We start from the raw sequence: 19,946 nt of genomic DNA, 5'->3' as shown, positions 1-19,946 counted from the left end.
ACAAGACAGCTATTTATCTTTTTAAATGTGTGCCAAGCACCAGTAAGAAAACAGCAAGGCGAACATTCAAAGTTACCACTATTTAATAATAAGCAGTACCGCCATTATTTTAATGATCAAAGAGAGCAAAAAAATACCAAGCCTTGTGAATTCACAGTTCAAAATTCACCTAGATAAAGTAGGCACAAAGAGAAAATAATCACTACCATAAGCTTCCTTTAGATCTCAGTGAATTGCCCTTTCTGCTGGGTGAATTTTATTCTCATATAGTCTGACCGTTGATTTATCAGGAAAATGTAGTTTACAGGTGCCTCCTGTTTTGCTGCAGCAAGGGGTCAAAAACTGTGAAAAATATATGGCTAAACCACAGATGTTGGCAAATCTCTTAAACACAGGACAAAAAAGTACACCAAGTGCTTAAAGCTTTAAGTACCATTTTAATTTTCATTTGTAGGACAGTTTTGAACCCCCTGGTTTAGTTAAGGTAGTTTCAGCATATACAGAGCTTGGACAAGATTAGCCATTTGCCTTGCGGATGGACACAATATCACTAGTCAGAAAGATAGTACTATCATTCCAGCTCCTTGGCATCCCCTGAAGCCTATGCAAGTGTTCGATCTTCCTGGTTGTGGTACTGAGCCTGAACTGACGGAGTCATTGCTTCCCCAAGGCAGGATGACAGCAAGCACAGAACATAAGGAAATATGAGTTCCATTTGCACACAGTGCTACCTGGTTGCCTGGGCAACAGCTGGGCAAAGGAAGAGCGTGCTTGTCTCTAAGGATCATGGGGGAAGGGAGGAGAGGGCACCAGGGATTTTCCGCCTGATGTAACCATGGAAACTGACTCACTTGGCTTCCATTGACAAAATAATCACGCTACCCGGGGCTGGATTTATTTTGCAATGGGACCAGAACAAAGATCAGGAATTCTTTAATGGTACTCTTTGCATAACAGATAATTGAGAGATCATTAAAATGTATCATTACCTACATGGGAAAATAGTATCCTGGTACAGATGAATGTGCCCACCTGTGCTCTGTGCTGGCACAATAAGCCAGTGAATTCTCCATTAGCATAGCTCTTAAAGCACATGGGGAAATATTCATTCATGAGTCATAAGACCTTTTCAGGAAAGAGAAAATGTACCTGAATGTTTGACCAAAGAAAATCTGCATGCTAGCTACTAAACAAGTATAAGAACATGGGCCTTCTCCTCAGGGAAACTAAACTAGAATTTGGTTTCAAATAAGAATTTAATTACTAATGCCCATCTGTTGTACAGTGTAAAATTTATTACATGTTGGCAATTGTAGACAATGGAATCCCAAAGAGATGCCAAGGAAGCTAGAAAAGTGTAATACTCACTCAGACGAGTCTATGAAGTATATTCCAAGGGCTCCGATACTGAGAGCAAAGACTAACACCACCTGGAGAGACAGAAGTGAGAGAAATCATTATATGTTCCAATAAGAACTTCATATCAGCCTGCATAAGAAGTTAATAACACAGTTTATAATATTACATTAGTGGAGATAATATATCAGGTAAATCCAGAACATGTTCACCAATAAACACATCTCATCGACGTTCAATGAAGAGAGATGCTGACGTATCATAATTAATCTGTCTGCATAAAATACTGTGAGCATCAAATAGTGCAAAATGCTCACTAGGATGTACAGTTTATTAAAAAAAAAAACATGGACATATATTATATGTGTAATAATATAACTTATACTAGTACTATTTAATTTATTTACAGTAATATAGTTTGTTAAGGCACAAGAAATGAAAGGTGTTTGACTAGGATCACAGAAATATGAAACCATCAGGTCTTCAAGAAAACGTGAATCAGGAAAGCACAAAACAAGCAAAAGTTTTTGCTGGCTACATTTAATTCCTAGTGGCCAGGTGGACTTAGGGCTCGGTCATGTTTCCTTCTGCCTCAGGGGTTTTTAAATACTGACTCAACTCTAAACATTGACAGGCACACACACATACATCTCCACACAGCATGCTCACTTGGGAACACATCAGGATGATATTTAATTGTGTGTGTATATACACACATATATATATATGTGTGTGTGTGTGTGTGTGTGTGTGTGTGATGATGAGAGTAGGGTTCCAGGAGTTAAGCAGCTCTGATACACAGCGGTTTCATCCATCATATGCCTGGCCGCTGGCTGGAGAAAGTGGCCCAGCACACGGGTGGAGAAGGTGCAGCTCAGAGTTTTAGGGGTCAAATCATTTAATCTTGTTTCAGCTGCTCAATGTGAGACGGGCACCATCCACTGATCAAATGAAATGGAAACTACTACTATCAAATGGCTGCTATGCTATGGGGCACAGCACACCAACACGCACAAACACACACGTACACACACCCTCGCTATCAGCTTGCCTAATGTTTTATCTGTTACTGCACCTCGCAGTAACCTAATGCTGGACACCTACACTGAAGGCTGTTAATATGCTAAGCAATATCAGTGTTGCATCAATATGATGGAAGAATTTGCTGACTTTTTTTTTTTTTTTACTGAAGCTACAGGCAGAGAAATTGGAGAATCTCCAGTAGTAACAGTTCAAGAGCAGAAATGATCTGAAGCCCCTGAGCAGCAGAGAAAGAAAACAGGCTGTAAATATGTCAAGATTTTACTGTTGTTCTTTGTCAAACTCTAAAATATACTTCAAAGAATGAAGTCAACATGGGGCATCTTCACAGTTAGAAAAAATATTTTTTTTAAATTAAATAAAAAAAATTCACTATGTACAAGGTACACGTACTGCCAGCCTCAGCTCAAAGAAATAGGATATTCATATGTATAGGTGGATTTGATATAACCTTTTACACTCCTTCAAATACACAATTCACATTCACAAAGAAGGCTGCAGGTATTCATACTGGTTAGTTTCTTATCTAAAACTTGTGATCGGGCAAGATCTCTCACTGGTCAAGCTTAAGTTTCGTCCAGTGGAAAGGGTCCTGATAGTCTGGCCAAAGGTGAGATGGAAGGAGCTCCTGCTCCGATTGCCAAAGCCAAAGAAGCCTCTCTACTCGCTCCGTGGACGCCTCAAACATTTAAGACTTGAAACTAGGCACCTCAGTTGACAGCATGTCAGATCAGTGATAGGGGACTGTTCAACAGGAGGTGGCAAGCCTGGAGCCCTATGTTGACATACTGAAACTTTCAAGCTTATATTTCAACCTTTAGCTTTGGTTTGGTTCTCAGAACAAGGTCAAGTGATTTGAGCAGCCATATCAAAGCAACAGAAGGACTACTATGCACTGATTGATGATGCCTTTATGTTAAGGAAGATGAAGAGCATGGATGGATTTCAGAATTCATAGGAATTCTCTAAAACAGGCAGTGCAAAATATTCCACCTATATGTTACAGTTAAGATGGGCAAATAGTAAAGAGAGATAAGTCATGGATATCTTTTATTATAATACATGAAGAGAATTTACTGCAGCTAGCAACCAGTATCATAACAGAAATAATGTGTGTTGGTGCATCTACGGCAAGTCCAGCTGTCATGACCATCATTTCCCTGGCTCAGGTATCATCACTGAAAATGTTCCAATTCACTCTTCTGGATAAACACCCCTCAGCAGTGTTCCACATATAACCTGGCCTTCTTTCCATACCTCAGGCACAGATGTTGTTGACTCAGCCTGGCTTTACTCTTACATAGTAGAGAGCAGAATCCCAGCATTCATTATACATGATAGTGTGTTAGTTATTTTATTGATATCCTGCATTATCTAATGAGAAACTCCTCACTGCATTTTAATGAGCTTCTTTATCTGAGTAACAGCCTGCGGGAAAAACAGACCAAAAAAAAAGAGCCTGTACATCCTGTGAAAAAGATATTATATAAACAGAGAGTCCATATGCCTGTTTCAGGGGCTGTGTTTGGATCACTCTAGAGGGCATAGTAAGCTTATTTTGACTACACTTTCTACTTTGCATTTTTTTTGTTTCATCCCAACAACAGGTTTGAAAACAAGTGCAACAGTGGGAAAAAAAGACAACAGAAACGTACAGACAAGTGTCTACGATAGGGAAAAATGTATATATGCGTGCACACACACACACACACACACACACACACACACACACACACAAATGCCTAATTCACCATGGGAAAATGGAGAGAAAAAAAGAGCCTGAGCCCAAAATAATGGACAACTGAGAAGTGAGAGTTGAGCACAGATGAGCTGAGATGATTATACGGTCTTTAAAATGAGCCAGTTATTCAGCTAGAAACAATGATTGATTCTCAAAGTAGAATTTAAAATGAAACAATGCCTGTGAGGTTAATGTGCACACACTTTATTATATGAAATCTATATTCAGAGTCCAACCAATTTAGGAGAATAAAATAAACTAAACGAATTGTCATATTTACTACTTGATGAGTCGATTATATCTGCAACCCATAGCATGCAAATGTAACAGTTAGTATTTCATTTCCAGTCCAATGCTGTATAGAGCCAAACAGAATTTATGTAGTTATTTGGGGGAAGCACATTAAACCAGCTTACACATGTGTCTGGCCTACAGAGCCCTGGTTTTGTAAAGCTTGCGCATGTGACCTATTAAACGGAGAAGCAACAGAGGTATTTTGTCTAGCATAGCATTACAGCAGTCATGTATTGTGCCGTTTCAGGTTGCATCATGGGACAAGGTGTTAACAGGCTGTCTGAGCTTTCACGTGGTTCTGTGCTGCACAGTCATGACCCTGATCAGCCCCTCAGATCTATTCACCACACACACACATGCACATGCTCTCACCTACACACACATACAGGTACATGCATCTGTACACACAGAAACAAACACACCTGCCTATGTAAGCAAAAACACAACAAAATGTCATTTTTGCTATTAGGATAACATAGGGGTTATTTTTTGACTGGATTATATACACATCATCAAAAGAGCCAGAACAATCCTAGTCTTCAGTTGTACACTGAACTGGAAACTAACACACACACAGGATTATAGATATTAAAGACAAGACAGAATGAAATTAAAAGGATGTAGTACAATTCATAACCAAAGTTATGTAAATGTGTTAAAGGAAACTTAAAGGACTGATTTTAAAGGACAAATCAGTAGCCTGGGTGTCCTGGATATGCAGATATCACGTCAGGGCTTTTAGATAGTTTGTTTTTTTTATTCAAAATTGGCATTTGGTATGTACGTACGTTTAAACATTGCGCATCATGGTGGTGCAACATACGCCAATCCCACCGCCTACTGCATTACACACAGCTGAGGTTCATTCAGGGTTTTTTTTGTTTTTTTTTACTATGCAGATTAAATAGAATATACAAATGACAGATGATCTTCTCAGAATCTAGAATTAACAGGTATATGTTAACAATGATGAATCGGAGCACAACAAAGTCCAGTGCAAACCATGACAACTCTTCTGCTAGCACAATATATCCAGTCACCTTTCAGTTCGAGAAAAACAATAAAGATGAACATCACATCTCATGGTTGAAACATTTGGCAACGACTTGCTGACAGTGCAAACATCATGTGCTACATCAGAAACGTTGTTAGACGAATAAAATAATAATATACTCATTAATTTCTCTTATCCTGTATTAATGCACTTAACCAGCGAACTCACTGTATGTTATTACCATATGTTGGATATCACTTTTTAGCCTAGTCAGTTATGTTTCAGGGTGAATAAAATATGGGACTGGGCAGCACACTGGAGCATTTACTTAGCTAATGAATTTAAGATTTGTCCATCCTTGCATATATTAACTACCCACCATTACCAACTCTAATTATGAGTTTTTATTCCCATAACATCACTGCAAAAGCTGGTGAATAACTGCTTTTTATTAGCCTGATTTTCAGGTAACATATCACCAAGAATAACAGAGCCAATGCTACCAACTCAGGTCTCTGTTGGGAAAGAAGGAGCATGACAAGGCAGAATTACAGCTTTCTTCCTTCATGAATGGTGTGCACATTCAATCAGTATTTGGCTATTCTTTTTTCTACAGTGAAACCCAATTGCACAGGAGTCTTTTAGCTTTTTGTATTTTCCAGTTATTCTAAATTGTGTAGCTTATGTCAGAGAGCTGAAAACAGAGAGAATGCTCCATCCCTAAACCATGCTAAAGATTCTACACTTCCAATTCTAAGTAACTAAAGGAACATGTAATTGCTATCTAAAGACAAATCAGAGAATATTTTAGAAAAGAATAAACACAACACTCTGAGTGTGTGTACAAAGCTAGCTCTGTAGAAAGAGGCAGCTATAGGATGTGAATGCAGGGTTCACTTACACGAAACCCTAAGGGAGAGTCCCTGCAGGAACCTGCGCCTCCTGCCTGGTGTGCTTCAGTCCCAATGACGTCAATCAGACAAGCAGAATCACAACCTCACCTGAACATTCAGAAGCGCTGTGTCTCAAAGATTTGAACCACCGTCTACTGACTAGATTGAGTTGGTTTGAACAGATGGTTACATTCATTCCAGATATTTCAAGGTCAGGCATTTAAGCTCTTTACAGACATAGCTATTTATAATGTGAAGAGCTTGAAAATTTTATTAATGTGCTGACTGTGATGCATTGTAGCTCTTATTTTAATACTCTCATTTTGACTGAAAAGGGCGTACACTAGTTACAAAATAACACATAACTCCTAATATCTGTATCAGCATTAGTATACATCTGTATGTGACAACACAAATATCCACACAAAACAAAGCTTTGACTCATGCTAAGTCACTAGACTAAACAGTGAACAGTGTTTGGTGTTTGGTGTTTAGACCAGTGAATAATTCACCACCTGACTCCATGGGAAATGTCACCTTCTGGACACTGGCTGCCAATTAGCCTCTTAGCAGGAAGTGCAGCATTGATTTGAGAAGATGCTGAATGTTAGCTCAATTAATCTACACCCAAATATGATATACACCATGCTCACTGCCTGTACATGTTACACAATTGGAGTCCAGTGAACATGATCAGTGAGCATGATAGCTTTGCTTCAAACAAACAGTAAGAGGAGGTGGATGAATCAGACATTTATTAGCTACCCTACCAGACAAGTAAAAGCCCCAACTCACTTGCACAGTCACCTGTTTTGGTCATGCATAAACATAATGAACTAGACTAGAAGTGGCTAAAAAAAAAAATAGCTAACATAATTTAACTAACCAGGTAAGTGCTTTAAAACAATCTAGCAATGTAACAAAGAAAATGAACTCAAATTCCCAAGGAAAGGACAACTATATTCCTATACTCCTAGTCCTTATCCTAACCTGATAATGTCTCCGATGTAGAAATTCTTCATTTAACGTTTCTGCTATTTGCTGTGTTGCTCTCTACTTGCATCAGACATAAATGTTATTTGAGTCTGGCTAGCGTGTTCATCTTTGCTCGACAGATTGTGTTTAAAAGCCAGATAACTGTGCCACTAGCACAAATTAGATGTGTGGGTTTTTTTTTCCCTTATTTTTCTCCGCAATCTGGTCACCTACTAGTTCCCACCCACCAGTCAACTCTCCTCCATCATACAACAACTATCACCAGGCAAGGGTGAAGTCTTCCTTCAAGATACGTGAAGCCAGCCAACTGTGCCATTCAAACTGCTGCTCATGCTACGTCACACACTCAGAGGAAAGTGCTATCGACCTTCTTCCACATACATGAGCACACAGAGTTACTATGGGTGCGGTGTTTCCTCTGGGTAGAAGGAAGGTGGTTTGTCTAATCTACATTGTGAATGAGTATGTCAATGTGATGGACTGGCATTCCATCCTGGGTGTATTCCTGCTGCTCCCGGGATAAGCTCCACATTCATGGCAATCTTGACAAGGATACTGAAGATGAATGAATGAATGTTTGACGAGAGTAAAAAACACTATGACCAGAACCTACCTAACAAACCTGGACACATCTGCTTATCTGAGATGTCTGGGCTAGTGATTTGTCCACTGTTTGCACCCCACCAGGCGTTCCAACTCATAACTCTTTTTCATCAAATTTGAAACCACACAGACAAAGTAAACAATTATAAAATCATCCAGTTTAGTTCAACATTGTCCCAAAGGTTTAGCTCCTTTACTAGCTCAGAACAAGCTTCACACATTAGCCAGGCTTCACCGGAACAACAATAGATGTTATGTCTTAATTCCATTAAACTACAAATACCTCAATAATCCCCACATGGGCCTAAATAGTCAAAAAAAAATTCTCATCCAAGGAAGTGAGCACTGAAAAAATGGGCCCCATAAAGCCCCAGAGAACAGCAATTCCACTGTAACTATACCACTGAACCAGGCCATCTTTCTAATCCCTCTATCAATCAACATTACAACCAAATTTAAATATACTGCAATAAATAGTGAGTGAAGACAGTGTATCACTCAATCCTCATGCCTGTGTGAAAGCTTACACATCCTAAAACAAAATAAATATACCTCTAGGCAGACAGCCACACTGTAGTGCTTCTAACTGTTACAAACACAGTTTACGAAACTGGAAATCAAGTTATTGACAAATTGCCTGCCAATTTTTATACAAAGGGTATATAAGTCTGCAACTATTAAAGTAAGTCATTATGGTTTCATCTTTTAGTTCCCTGGTATTTATTTCCTTTCAGAGTTTCACCCCAACCCTGCAAACTACACTAATAGCTCCCCAGTGTTCAGTGACTAAAAGCCATACAGAGAGGAATATGGTCTCCTTTGTTTTAACAAATTAATATAATAATATAATAACTTCATTTTAATACAATATTTGACCTTTATTATAAGCACTTGTCACATGACTAGAACAGGTATGTAGGCAATGCCTGTGCTAGGAACTTATACCTAAAAACCCCCGGAAGCGTAATTTCTCTGACAGGTCCTTTTAACCTTTGTCTATATTTTATAGTTTTAATCTCAGACAATACTTGGTTTCCTTTAGGTTTTAGCAGGAGATGACAGAAAAGAGCATCATCACTGTCTTTATACTGAGGAAAAAGCACTATATTTAATCTGTATTTTAAAAAATTCATCAGTGAGGTAATCGTCCAATCATACAGCTCAGTAAAACCTGTGAAACTAGTGTAATTGTTTGCAGGACAGGTCAAGACGGTGAGGAAGGAAAGCATCTGTCTCACAGAGGAGTGATTTATGGCGAATAGGAGAAAGCAGCAGATGAACAGACAAAGGATGGGGGAAGCAAAACAATCACACAGGTTTTTAAGGCTTTCACCTAAGGTCTGTAAAATGTATTTTGGTAATCAATACTTCAACACTACACTAGCCTCACAGTACTATTACCACAGAAAGCCGAGTCAGCTAACAAAAAGATTATCCTGCATGTGGTGTGAGTATCCTAACCAAAAAGATGTTCCAGACAAATGTTTCTGTGGATATTTTAACTTAAATTAACACAGTTCAATCTTGAACAATGACTCAGCAAATGTTTAAATAACATATTATAATACACTGCAAGTCATGTTGCACTTAAAATGTAGCCAAAATAATAATATATTATTTTTTTCCCATATGGTGGAGTCCTATCTTTACTACTTAGCAAGCTCATCATCCCTAGGCTATATGCTCTTCAATGCAAACAAACATAAAATATTTTCAAATCAGCCCAGTGGCACTCTTTATTCCGCAGCCCATACATCACAGCAATGCATCCAATTACAGCTCAGTAATAATTATTATACCCATGTCGAGGCTGTCACATTCGTCTAGCCTACATGATGAGATCTCTACAAAAAAAAAGAAAATCACAACCATTGCAATATCCGCAATTTACTGAAAAATATGATGCCATACAGATCCACACACCCCATTCCATTACTGTGTCAGATAACTATTTAAATCCTCTAGCCCATCCATCCAAGACAAAATATGCTAGGCAAAGGATGTCCCAATACTGCACTCATCTTAGATGACAGCTGACAGCAGATATTGAGGAGAGCACTGACAGCCTGACATAACCAAAAATGATGTGTCAAAGCGAGCCTGCATGAGAGGAGAGGACATTGAGGAGCCCCAGCTGATAGGATAAGGCACTACGTCAAGCTGGGCCACAACCCTGTTTCTCTGACCTTGAGTGATGACCGGCCTAAAGAAGCACGGTGGATATTATAATAGGATTTTTGCAGAGGCCTGTGACGCATGCAGGAAGATGGGCACTGTGATTGGCCCCGCTTGGAGGCGGGAGGATGCACAGCATGTGATCAGAATTTAGACTGCCTCCCTGAAGTGCTGGTACACAGGTCACTGTCTGCATAGCAAGGACATCAGAACATGTGTGTCCACAGTCAAGCATCACATCGCATGTTCTCACGTCCCGGCCTTGAGTATTAATCATTCATGTGTCAAAATAATTTTTTAAACATGGCATAGGTTGGATCATGTTCTATACACGCTATACTGTGACTTCAGTAGGTGTTGATTTATGTTCTATAGGCATACTATAGGTTTAGCATGGGTTGGTTTATGTTCTTTACAAATAATATTTTACAGACTACAAGATCATCTTACCAATTTTGCACCAGCCTTTTGACTGACTCATGCAGACCCAAAGCAACCAGAATTAATACCAGAACATGATTTGTTTCACAGTTAGCAAATTATTGTGAACATATCAATATATTCATAGTAAATACTAAAATGAACGAAAGAATATTACTCACACATATTTTTCATCAACGCATACTAGGAGACAGAATTCTACAAACAGACTCACTAAATATCAAGGGTTTGAAGTTTGGTGTAAGTACAGAGGCATAGTGAAAGGCCAACATTCAAGCACAGTGATACAGTTTTGTAATCAAATGGATTACAAATCACTGGAAAACAAAGTGGTTTGCACATATGTAACACTGAGCATGACCAATAACCTTACTTTTTTTATTTATTTTTTTTTCAAACCATGCCTCCATGTGATCACATCAGATCCAAAACCCCTGAGGGGCAAACAAAATGACTGAATAATTAAGCAGGGGATTGCATCCATTTGTAGGGTAATTCCAAACTGCTGAAAAGCAATCACTTTAAAGCTCCACTTTAATCATTATTAAAGAGACCAATTGATTGACATTTGGTAATTTGTAGCTATGCATACATCTTTTGGTTCAATCAAACAGATTAATTTGTGCAGTTCTGACTGACATTAGGGACAGCATGGCGGCACCGTAGTTAATGTTCAATCCTGAGTTTCAGTGCATTTTCTCCCCATGTCTGTGTGTGATTCCTCCAGGTTCTCCGGTTTCATTTCACCTCCCAAAAACAAGGCAGTAGGTGGATCTGTGTGAATGCCATGCCATAAGGCAATCGAAACCTTGACAGTGCGTATTGCACTCAGTAATTAAACAGCAACTCCAGTGGCATCACACCCTATGTTCAAACACCATCTGCGTCACCAGCCCTGACGTAATTACAGGTGAAGGGATGTCACCAAGGCAAAGACACTCCGTGTTGTTTACTTCTTGGTAGCTATATGGATATTTTGGTCAGTTTCACAGGTTGAATACAGAAAAAAAAAAAAAGGTCTATTAATTCTCATGAGCTGATCATGACATTATAAAATCCATTGTGTTCCGTAAGTTGAATTAAAAGCTCACTTAAGTTGATTTAATAAACTCTCTTTATAAATCACATGAATGTAAAGTGGCTTTGCACACACTAAGCTTGTTTCATTGGGGTAATAAACTTTATTTGATTGTATACAGTAGTAGTGGATGGCTATAATAATCTGACAGCACAATACTGCCAATTTGCGCAATATATTTACTTAATCCAGGTTTGTACTGTAGAATGTTTGGCTAGATTTTGCTGTCACAAAAATGACAAAAATCATTGCAAAAAAATCCTTTGATCAGCCTTAGAATGCATCTTAGAATGCATTACGCCACACGCTCACCAGTGGCTGATTTAGTCTAGCCACCAACAGAAGGACAGCACAGGATGATGCAGGACTTGAAATACGAAATGAGACTATGTTTGAGCAAGCGATCATTTAAACTGCTGCCCTGCTCACATTAATACGACATAACAGGCGTACATGTCTGGCCCCTCATACTGTGAGTTGCAAAGCTATCACACATGATCATGGACAGAAAAATATATCCTTATTATTTCATGTTGTCTTCTTTTACCCAGCCAAGAACGGCTCCAAACTCTTCTTTTTTGCCTTTTAAAATGTGTTTGCTGTAGGCATAACATTGCTACTGTTATACTGAGGGCTTGTTTATGTTTACGCAATCCCATTTTCTGCATGATCCTGGATTGCTCTGACTGATGACCGAATGTAGTAATTTTACTTAATCACCAGTCTATTGTTAGAGGATATTCATTACATAAGCGTAGAACAGGCTTTACTCATGGTGAGAAACTAAAAAGAAGTTCTGGGCTTCAATGAATGACTGAATAACATCCTGGCCAGTTTAGATTCAAAAGCTTGAGCTGCACAATAAATAAAGACAATATAATAAATATCAATGGCCAGATTCCTGACTAAGTTTCTCTCTAAAACAACGTTGTTATACAATTACTGTATTTTAACTAAACGCTAATCAATGATACTACTGTCATCATGTTAGAACCACATCAAAAAACGTCTATCAAATAGGGTTATAATTTACAACACAGTTTACATCATATGTTACATTCATAAAATGCTACCGTCAAGGTCTCCCAGAACAGTAGTATCCAGACAGTGATTCAGCTGTAAGCAGTGAAAGGCCGTTCTGTTCCTCAGCATTGAGCTGTGTGTGCTAAACCTGTGGAGGAAGTGTGTGACATTTCCCTGCTGAGATTTGCGTGGAGCAGTAGCCCTGCTTATCAAGCCTTCTGTCACCATGTTATAGCTATTTCCCTATGACAGTCTATGTAGCCACTAAACCCTGTAGCCCTTGTTATGGATGAGAGAAGTCTCCCACTTGCCTTTTCAATAATTAAACTGATATTAATACTGTAAAAACTGGCAAGGATAATTACATAAAGTATAAATAAATAATTTTTTTTTTCAGTTTTCATTTATTAGAGATCAACATTTAATCGTAATTGTAACTCTTTAAAAAGCTAAGACTAATGTACTTTGAGTATTGTTAACAGACAGTGAAGCAGCGAGGCACACGAGTTACAACTCTGTAAAACATAAAATAAAACCAACTACCCAAATAAAAAACATTTTTAAAATGTTAGCTGTATGACTGTATATAAAAAAATCTGCTCAGTTGCCTACAAGCACTGAAGATGAAAATGAGCTCAGACTCAATTTAGCACATAATGTTTTGATGAATAGCAATTTATAGTTTACCTACTATAAGCAATTCCCATTGAGTCACACAGGTTTACCAGCATTCCCCAGTCACCAGCTGCTGCATAAATAAGCCCAAATTGGTCACAAATAAGCCGGGAAAAAAGGTCACAAACAGTAAGATTTTCCTTACACCAACAAAAACATGTTAAATACAAATATGCTGACTCACAAGGCATCTAAAAAGTGCATGTGTCTCGCTCAGATTCTGTTGAAAATAGGACCAGCATACATTCATTTATTTAAAATACTAAACTATTTATTCAGTAGAGGCTCTAGTGTTTATAGGGTATATGTAGTATATTTGGTCAAACATTGCTTATCTTACTTTGTTGGATTAGTTTTAGTTGATTTGAGCAATTTAAGTTTTATTTAATACTCCAGCTGTTACTCCTGTTATCAACATTGAAACATAAGATACGGAATATGGCCACATTCCATATACTGTAGTAGCAGTGCACTATAAATAATCTACTACCTCACTGACTTCAGCTATGACACTAGATATTTTTTGCGCATACATCAAGATACAGGGCCTGTTCTCAGTTAAAGCCCTGGTTGTGAGTCTCCTGAATTTTGGGAAACTGCGCTCTAGAAACAGATGGACAAAACCAAACCCAGGAAATCATCACAATCGCTGCAGCACAGTTGATAGCCAGCCTGCTCCACATCTTGGCCTACCCCTCATACCTGGATACGTCAGTAGAACACTCAAAAACATACCGAAGTGAATATAATGCTTTTGTGGTGATGTGGTTCTGCAGGGCTCCACAGTAATCAAATATTTGCAAAGGAAAATAGGGGTACAGGAGTGTACAGGAGCACATACAGGATACCCAGTGCACACAAAACTGATGCTCAGTGCACTAGCTTGTGGTCTCAAAAGGTCATGATATATCTCCATCCTTGACCTGATGGTCAAGATATCAAGCCGAGGGTGACTGCAGGTCCTCCTGGCAGCTCTGATGCCACCATTTGTATGATGATGAGATCCACTAAAATAAGCTGGACCAAGCAACTTGAACACCTCCAGAATATGTCTGTCATCTAGGCATGGCCAAAACAGAGTACCTGTATTGGCCCCCTGAGACTTCAAGAAAAGAAGATAGAGGCAGTACAGGTCTTCCTGCAGCCAACTACCAGGTCACACATTTCTCGCTGGGCTAATACCGTTGCTATAATGCCTGCCTCCTGTTAGATCTCATTAGAAAGTTCAGAGAGAAAAGATCATGTGAAACCCAGCAGCGCCTTCCTCAACTCATGGAAGCCCTGACATCAGACCCAGTGTTGCGGTTGGGTACCGCTCTTAAACAGCAATTAAGTGTTTAAGCGCACCCAGTGATATTTATTAGCTGGAAAACTTTTACCCACAGAGCACAAGTGCAATGGAGGAAGAGGACAGTATTAACAATAAGTCCTTCAACTACATCACCAACCAATGTCCTGGTACAATGGATGGTCAGACAAAGAATAGAAATACATGCATTACCAGGTGATTCCTGTCTCTACAAGGCTTTGAGACCCATGCTGAGTACCAGGTGGGAGCACAGCACGAAAATATGGGAGTCCCTGGGTGTCTTCCTCCAACATCCTTGCCTTGGCACTAAGGATGTGGAACTGAAAAGCCAGGCCTTATCCAAGCATAGTAAAGAGTCCTAAGGAAGCTGAGACTACCTTGATAGCAATACTGATCGCCAGGCTAGTACCACTATGAACAGAGAAACTATAACAAACTGTGCTTGAACCCAAGGCAGAGCAGCCACTAAAAACACATTTGTAGAGCTTGGGGAGGAATGAAAGGAGCCAGCAGTAACCACTAAGTGAATCTTCAGAGCTTTGCTGTTTTTTACTGCATATTTGTAGACTCCCCTGATAAAAAATGGTTCTTCAACCCTGATCACAACCTGTATAAAAATTACAGCAGCCACTGCTCATCATGCTGGATCCCTCTCTCACTCCTTCACCTAAATCTAATAAATATATACCCCTCTAGGGCTTAACCTTGGAGGGGAAGTAGTGTCTGGGCACACTGCTGTCACGGACATATAAATCTGTATATTGTACATGTTCATTGTTTTACTCTATTTTAGGGACTGAAAAACAATCATGACAAAGACAAATCTCTTTCACAGAATTGGACAGATAAAAAAGGTGTTTCAAAACTGCTGTCTGTCTGTACGAGTTCCTCCTGTAAGGAGATAAGTTTACAAGAAAGCCATCCTAGAATGAACTCCAGAAATCATCTGTAGATTGTCTTTCAGTTCTGCTATATGTTAACAAGATGTGTCGGTAAACTTGTGCACACTGGCAAAATAATTTTAGGAACATGCTACTATTGCTAAGGAGAGGAGCCAAAAAGGAAGAGAGCATTGGCAGAGCATTCAGCATTAGCTCTGCAATACGAGTGTTTTATATGTGAGGATATGTGTGGTGCTGTGGTTTTATTTGAGCTGCAGCACTGCTGCTAGTGTGAGTCACTGTGTGAACTGTCATTAGTGATTAGAGCAGTCTGATTCATGCTTGGACCAACATGGTTGACACATTCAGCACAGGCATTGACTAGTAGCGTTTGATACATGCACATGCACACACACACACACACACACACACACACACACACACTAAAAGAAACAGAAGGAATTAAAACACATTTACTCTATGAATTTGATCAAACATACACTGGTAACCCAGTAGTGTGGTAATGAAGCATCCAATAATGAACAAAGTTCTACACTGAATCATTAATATGTCTTTTTAGTGTCATGAGAGAGTCAAGGAAAACCGTCCTTGCACCTGACAAAAGCACTAACAAAATGATATTACATAGTAAATGCAAGTCCTCAAGACTGAAATTAATTTCATCATTTACTATGAGCAATGCAAAGGGAAGGTCATGCTAGGATTTAAATCAGTTTACATAAAATATGGCTGCCAGAGAGAAAAAATAAGTATTTTTTTCATACAATTTCCAATGTCAAGCAAAGCTGAAATATTAGCAATTTTGTCTCCTATTATTAAGAGCAAATTCAGTTAAATGCAAAAGAACTGCTATAACAATTTTCTCAAAACTACACATAGGGAAGCACTGCTGAACCAAAATAATCTAACATTTGTTCAGCTCTCCACTGCTCAGGGGGCTGCTGATAGTCATCTGCACCTCAGACAGCAGTCTCAGACCTTGTTACTGGCACAACATCTAATTATGTGCATGTACTCTCAGGACAAACCAGTATTCATCTTCAGTAACCACTTTATCCTCATCAGGGTTACGGTGAATCCTGGGAACACTCGGTGTGAGGTGGGAATACACTCTGAACAGGATGGATGCCAGTCCATTGCAGGGCACCATTCACAAACACATTCATACAACCATTCAAACTTAGAGGTAATTTATCCTAGCTAATCCACCTGCAGGCATATTTTTGGGAGATGGGAGGAAACCGGAAAACCCAGAACAAACCCACGTGCACAGGCAGTAACCTGAGCTCAGTATTGAACTAGAGACCCTGGAGCTGTGAGGAGGGTAACACGACCCGCTGCACCAACACGTCACCCAGCATATATCACAGAATAATAAATTCAAAAGCTGTACAATAACTAAAAATATTAAGAGATATGTGATTTAGATATGTGATTGGCATTTTCCAGAACCATCTTCCCTAGAGCATGCCAGTTTCCAACTGGTAAGAAGAAAATAAGAAAAATGCCAGATGAAATTAAGACCACATTCTCCTGATTACAATTGGACATTGCTATTTACACAATCCTGGCTCCCGGTGTTCCTGAAAATGCAAATTCAGACGCTCTGGGGCCAATGTCAACTATATATAGTCTATGCATTCTACGTAAGTGCTTATTTGGAGTGATTCTTTGGAGAATCACTATTAGAGTAAGTTCTTCAAAAATGACAATCATTAAAGTATTCATCTGGGTTAAACATTTATTTGATGAGATATAACTTGTTTTAATTTTAAAACTAACTCAAGCTCATCTTGAATTCCTTTTTCTAAAAGGAAAGACCAGGTTCTCCTGTTCTTCTTTTTCACAAATAATCCCATATAGTCTGAGAAATTAGGTTGATTTGGTCTCAGAAGAGAGACAATAGTGACACAGATTTTTTTTTACCTAATTAATTCCTGACTTCATTTCTCCTGCAAACTGATAATGAAAGGTTTACAACATGGATAAAGGCCCTAATGGCTAGGCTTAAACAATGTTTTTTTTTTGTAGTTATGAAATCTTTTAATGGTTTCGTACCTACTTATCTATCTGAATACCTAATATACTATAATCCAAATCACACTTTATGATCATCCATCCTTCTTTATATTTCAGATGGTAAAGTGGCTTTTTGTTTTGACAGTCAGGTTAGATATTTCTAAGAGTCATGAAACAGCTTGCATTAAACAAAAGCACTGCTCCTCTAGTCTTCCTTCTACTGTACCCACACATGTGGACTTTAGAGAGAGATTTTAATTGAGGGTGTGGGAAGAGAGGGGTGTATAAGTCTGGGGAAAGTTAGCAAGAACTGCTAACAGCTTTCACTTGCTTTAGGTTGTATGATCATGACTGAATCCTGATCTAATTCATAAAAAAGTGTGATTCAGTGTGAGGCATCTACAACGACATTCTCCAAGCAGGCTTTGTCTGAAGAGTATTAGTATTTATAATATTGCATGCTCTCTGTTGCTCATGTTATATGCACATCAAAAAGGCAGAATAAACAAATTTTTAATACCAGCTCTTTGGGAGGTGGTGTTGACACATTAACAAGGATAAATCAGAAGTGATTCTTGATGTGGAATACCCCAAGAAAAACTCATTAAAACTGTTCTAAATCTGCAAGGCTGAGTAATGCTATAGAGCCTGTCTGGATTTTATAGTTCTAATATCACCAACATGGATTTTACAGCCTCCAAATGGAACAAGGGGGAGACATAAAAAACAGTATATACTATCATAGCACAAGACCTTGCATGTGCAATTACTCTGTAAGTGATGACTTGTCAATGTGGCCTTTAAAGGTGCTGCTCAATCTATCAAAAGAGTTAGATGATGTCTAAGTCTGCAGGATGTGGGTGCTGACAGGACCGAGAATCTGAGGGAGAGGGGCCTGTTTTCTGTCAAGTGCACAGGGAACAGAAGATAACACCCACCATGTGAGAGATGCAACATCCCTCTTGTGGGAATGTTTGAGAATACAGTTTGCCCATATAACAGACCAGCAGCATCATAAAATTAAATCAATATATGTATCTATACAGTTAAGAGTGCTGAATATCTTTCTCCCTTGTGCCAATGTCAAGTGGAAATATATGGTTTAATTATCAATTGTAAGCGCCCAATAGGCAGATCTTTGTGTTGCAATGCCACAGGGTCTAGAAGGTGCATCCATCATTGTTTTTTTTTTTTTTTTGGAGTTGCATCCTAAAAACCAAAGACTGTTGATGCACCTCTACTAAAGCTTTCAACAGACCACTCTCTGACTTCCTGAGCAAAATTATCTGTCAGTTATTTAACCCTTACCACCAGCTGAATGCAATTTGTGGCAAAAATGTTTGCACCATTTAACTGATATAAATGCACTAAGATGAAGCATGAAATAAAAACAGGGCACAACTAATATACTGGTTGACTGATAAAATCATTTAATATTAGCACTTCATGGGCCACATTCAGTGTTGAATTATGCCCACATAGTGAGGAATTAATACCAAAGCATAAATATAATGTTACATAACATACATAATGTCATTTTAGTTTACAGAAGAGGGTTTTATAATTTCCCAATAGGTCGGGATGCTTTGTCCACAAAGCAAACTGTTAGTAAACTGTTAATGTATAACCACGGAATCAACCACAAAGATCACACAATCTGACAATTAAAGAATTCAGCTAATGAGGCACTCAGTATTATTAATTCCTGATAGGAAGAAAATGCTAAATAATGGCAAGATGAAATAAACAACAGAAAGTGTCTTTAAGACCCAAAGCCCTTCTTTGCTTAGCTTTGTATTATTCTTCTGCATGAGAAGTCAGGCAAGGCTCCTGGAAAAAAAAAATCACTGCACAACCAATCTGTCTGATACCTAAAGTGCTTTGAATAAATTGGCTTCAACTGAAAGATATTTATTTGTAGAGTACTCTGGGGTCTGAGATGTCAGCTTGACTGGCATGCTGCTAATCCTTAAGTATGATATTAGTGAGTGTACAGGCCAGGCTACAGCTAGAGGTCAGATGGGACCATCAGATGAATAGGTCATAGGCAACACATAGGTGCTAATGGATATTAACATCAACATCAACTGAAGCTTTATAGACTTGTGAATACAGCAGTTAATAAAAATTGGATTCATATTTTAACCTTATTAAAGTGACTTACATACGGGTTTTGGAAAGGTGAAATGTTAACATTTGGAGAGAATTTCATCTTTAATGTGGCAGTTCAGACAAAATCTGCTTTTCCACATCTGAGAGATCAGCATACAGTCTCACCTGCCCTGTCACTGAAGCATCCCACAAACAGAAGAATCCGGGTCTAAGTCCAAAGCAAAACCTGTTTGTACCTCCAGCATGCACAGAATGAGAACTCTGAGACACAGCCAATAGGTTTTTACCTTTTGT

At 38.7% G+C, this 19,946-nt stretch overlaps 1 protein-coding gene across 19 annotated transcripts in view; it reads right to left on the bottom strand.

Moving 5' to 3' along the window:
* The window catches only part of kcnma1a (potassium large conductance calcium-activated channel, subfamily M, alpha member 1a), a 147,317-nt gene that overhangs the window by 72,014 nt on the left and 55,357 nt on the right, over window positions 1–19,946 (bottom strand). For all 19 annotated transcript variants that reach the window (XM_053232798.1, XM_053232808.1, XM_053232811.1 and 16 more), the window contains one exon: window positions 1,369–1,430. In XM_053232798.1, coding sequence (XP_053088773.1) covers window positions 1,369–1,430 — 62 coding nt within the window. The remainder of the gene's footprint in view (window positions 1–1,368; window positions 1,431–19,946) is intronic.

This window comes from Pangasianodon hypophthalmus, chromosome 3, assembly GCF_027358585.1.
Source record: "Pangasianodon hypophthalmus isolate fPanHyp1 chromosome 3, fPanHyp1.pri, whole genome shotgun sequence".
Lineage (NCBI taxonomy): Eukaryota > Metazoa > Chordata > Actinopteri > Siluriformes > Pangasiidae > Pangasianodon > Pangasianodon hypophthalmus.
The sequence above is the reverse complement of the archived record's forward strand: the minus strand, read 5'-3'. Positions and strand labels throughout refer to the sequence as shown.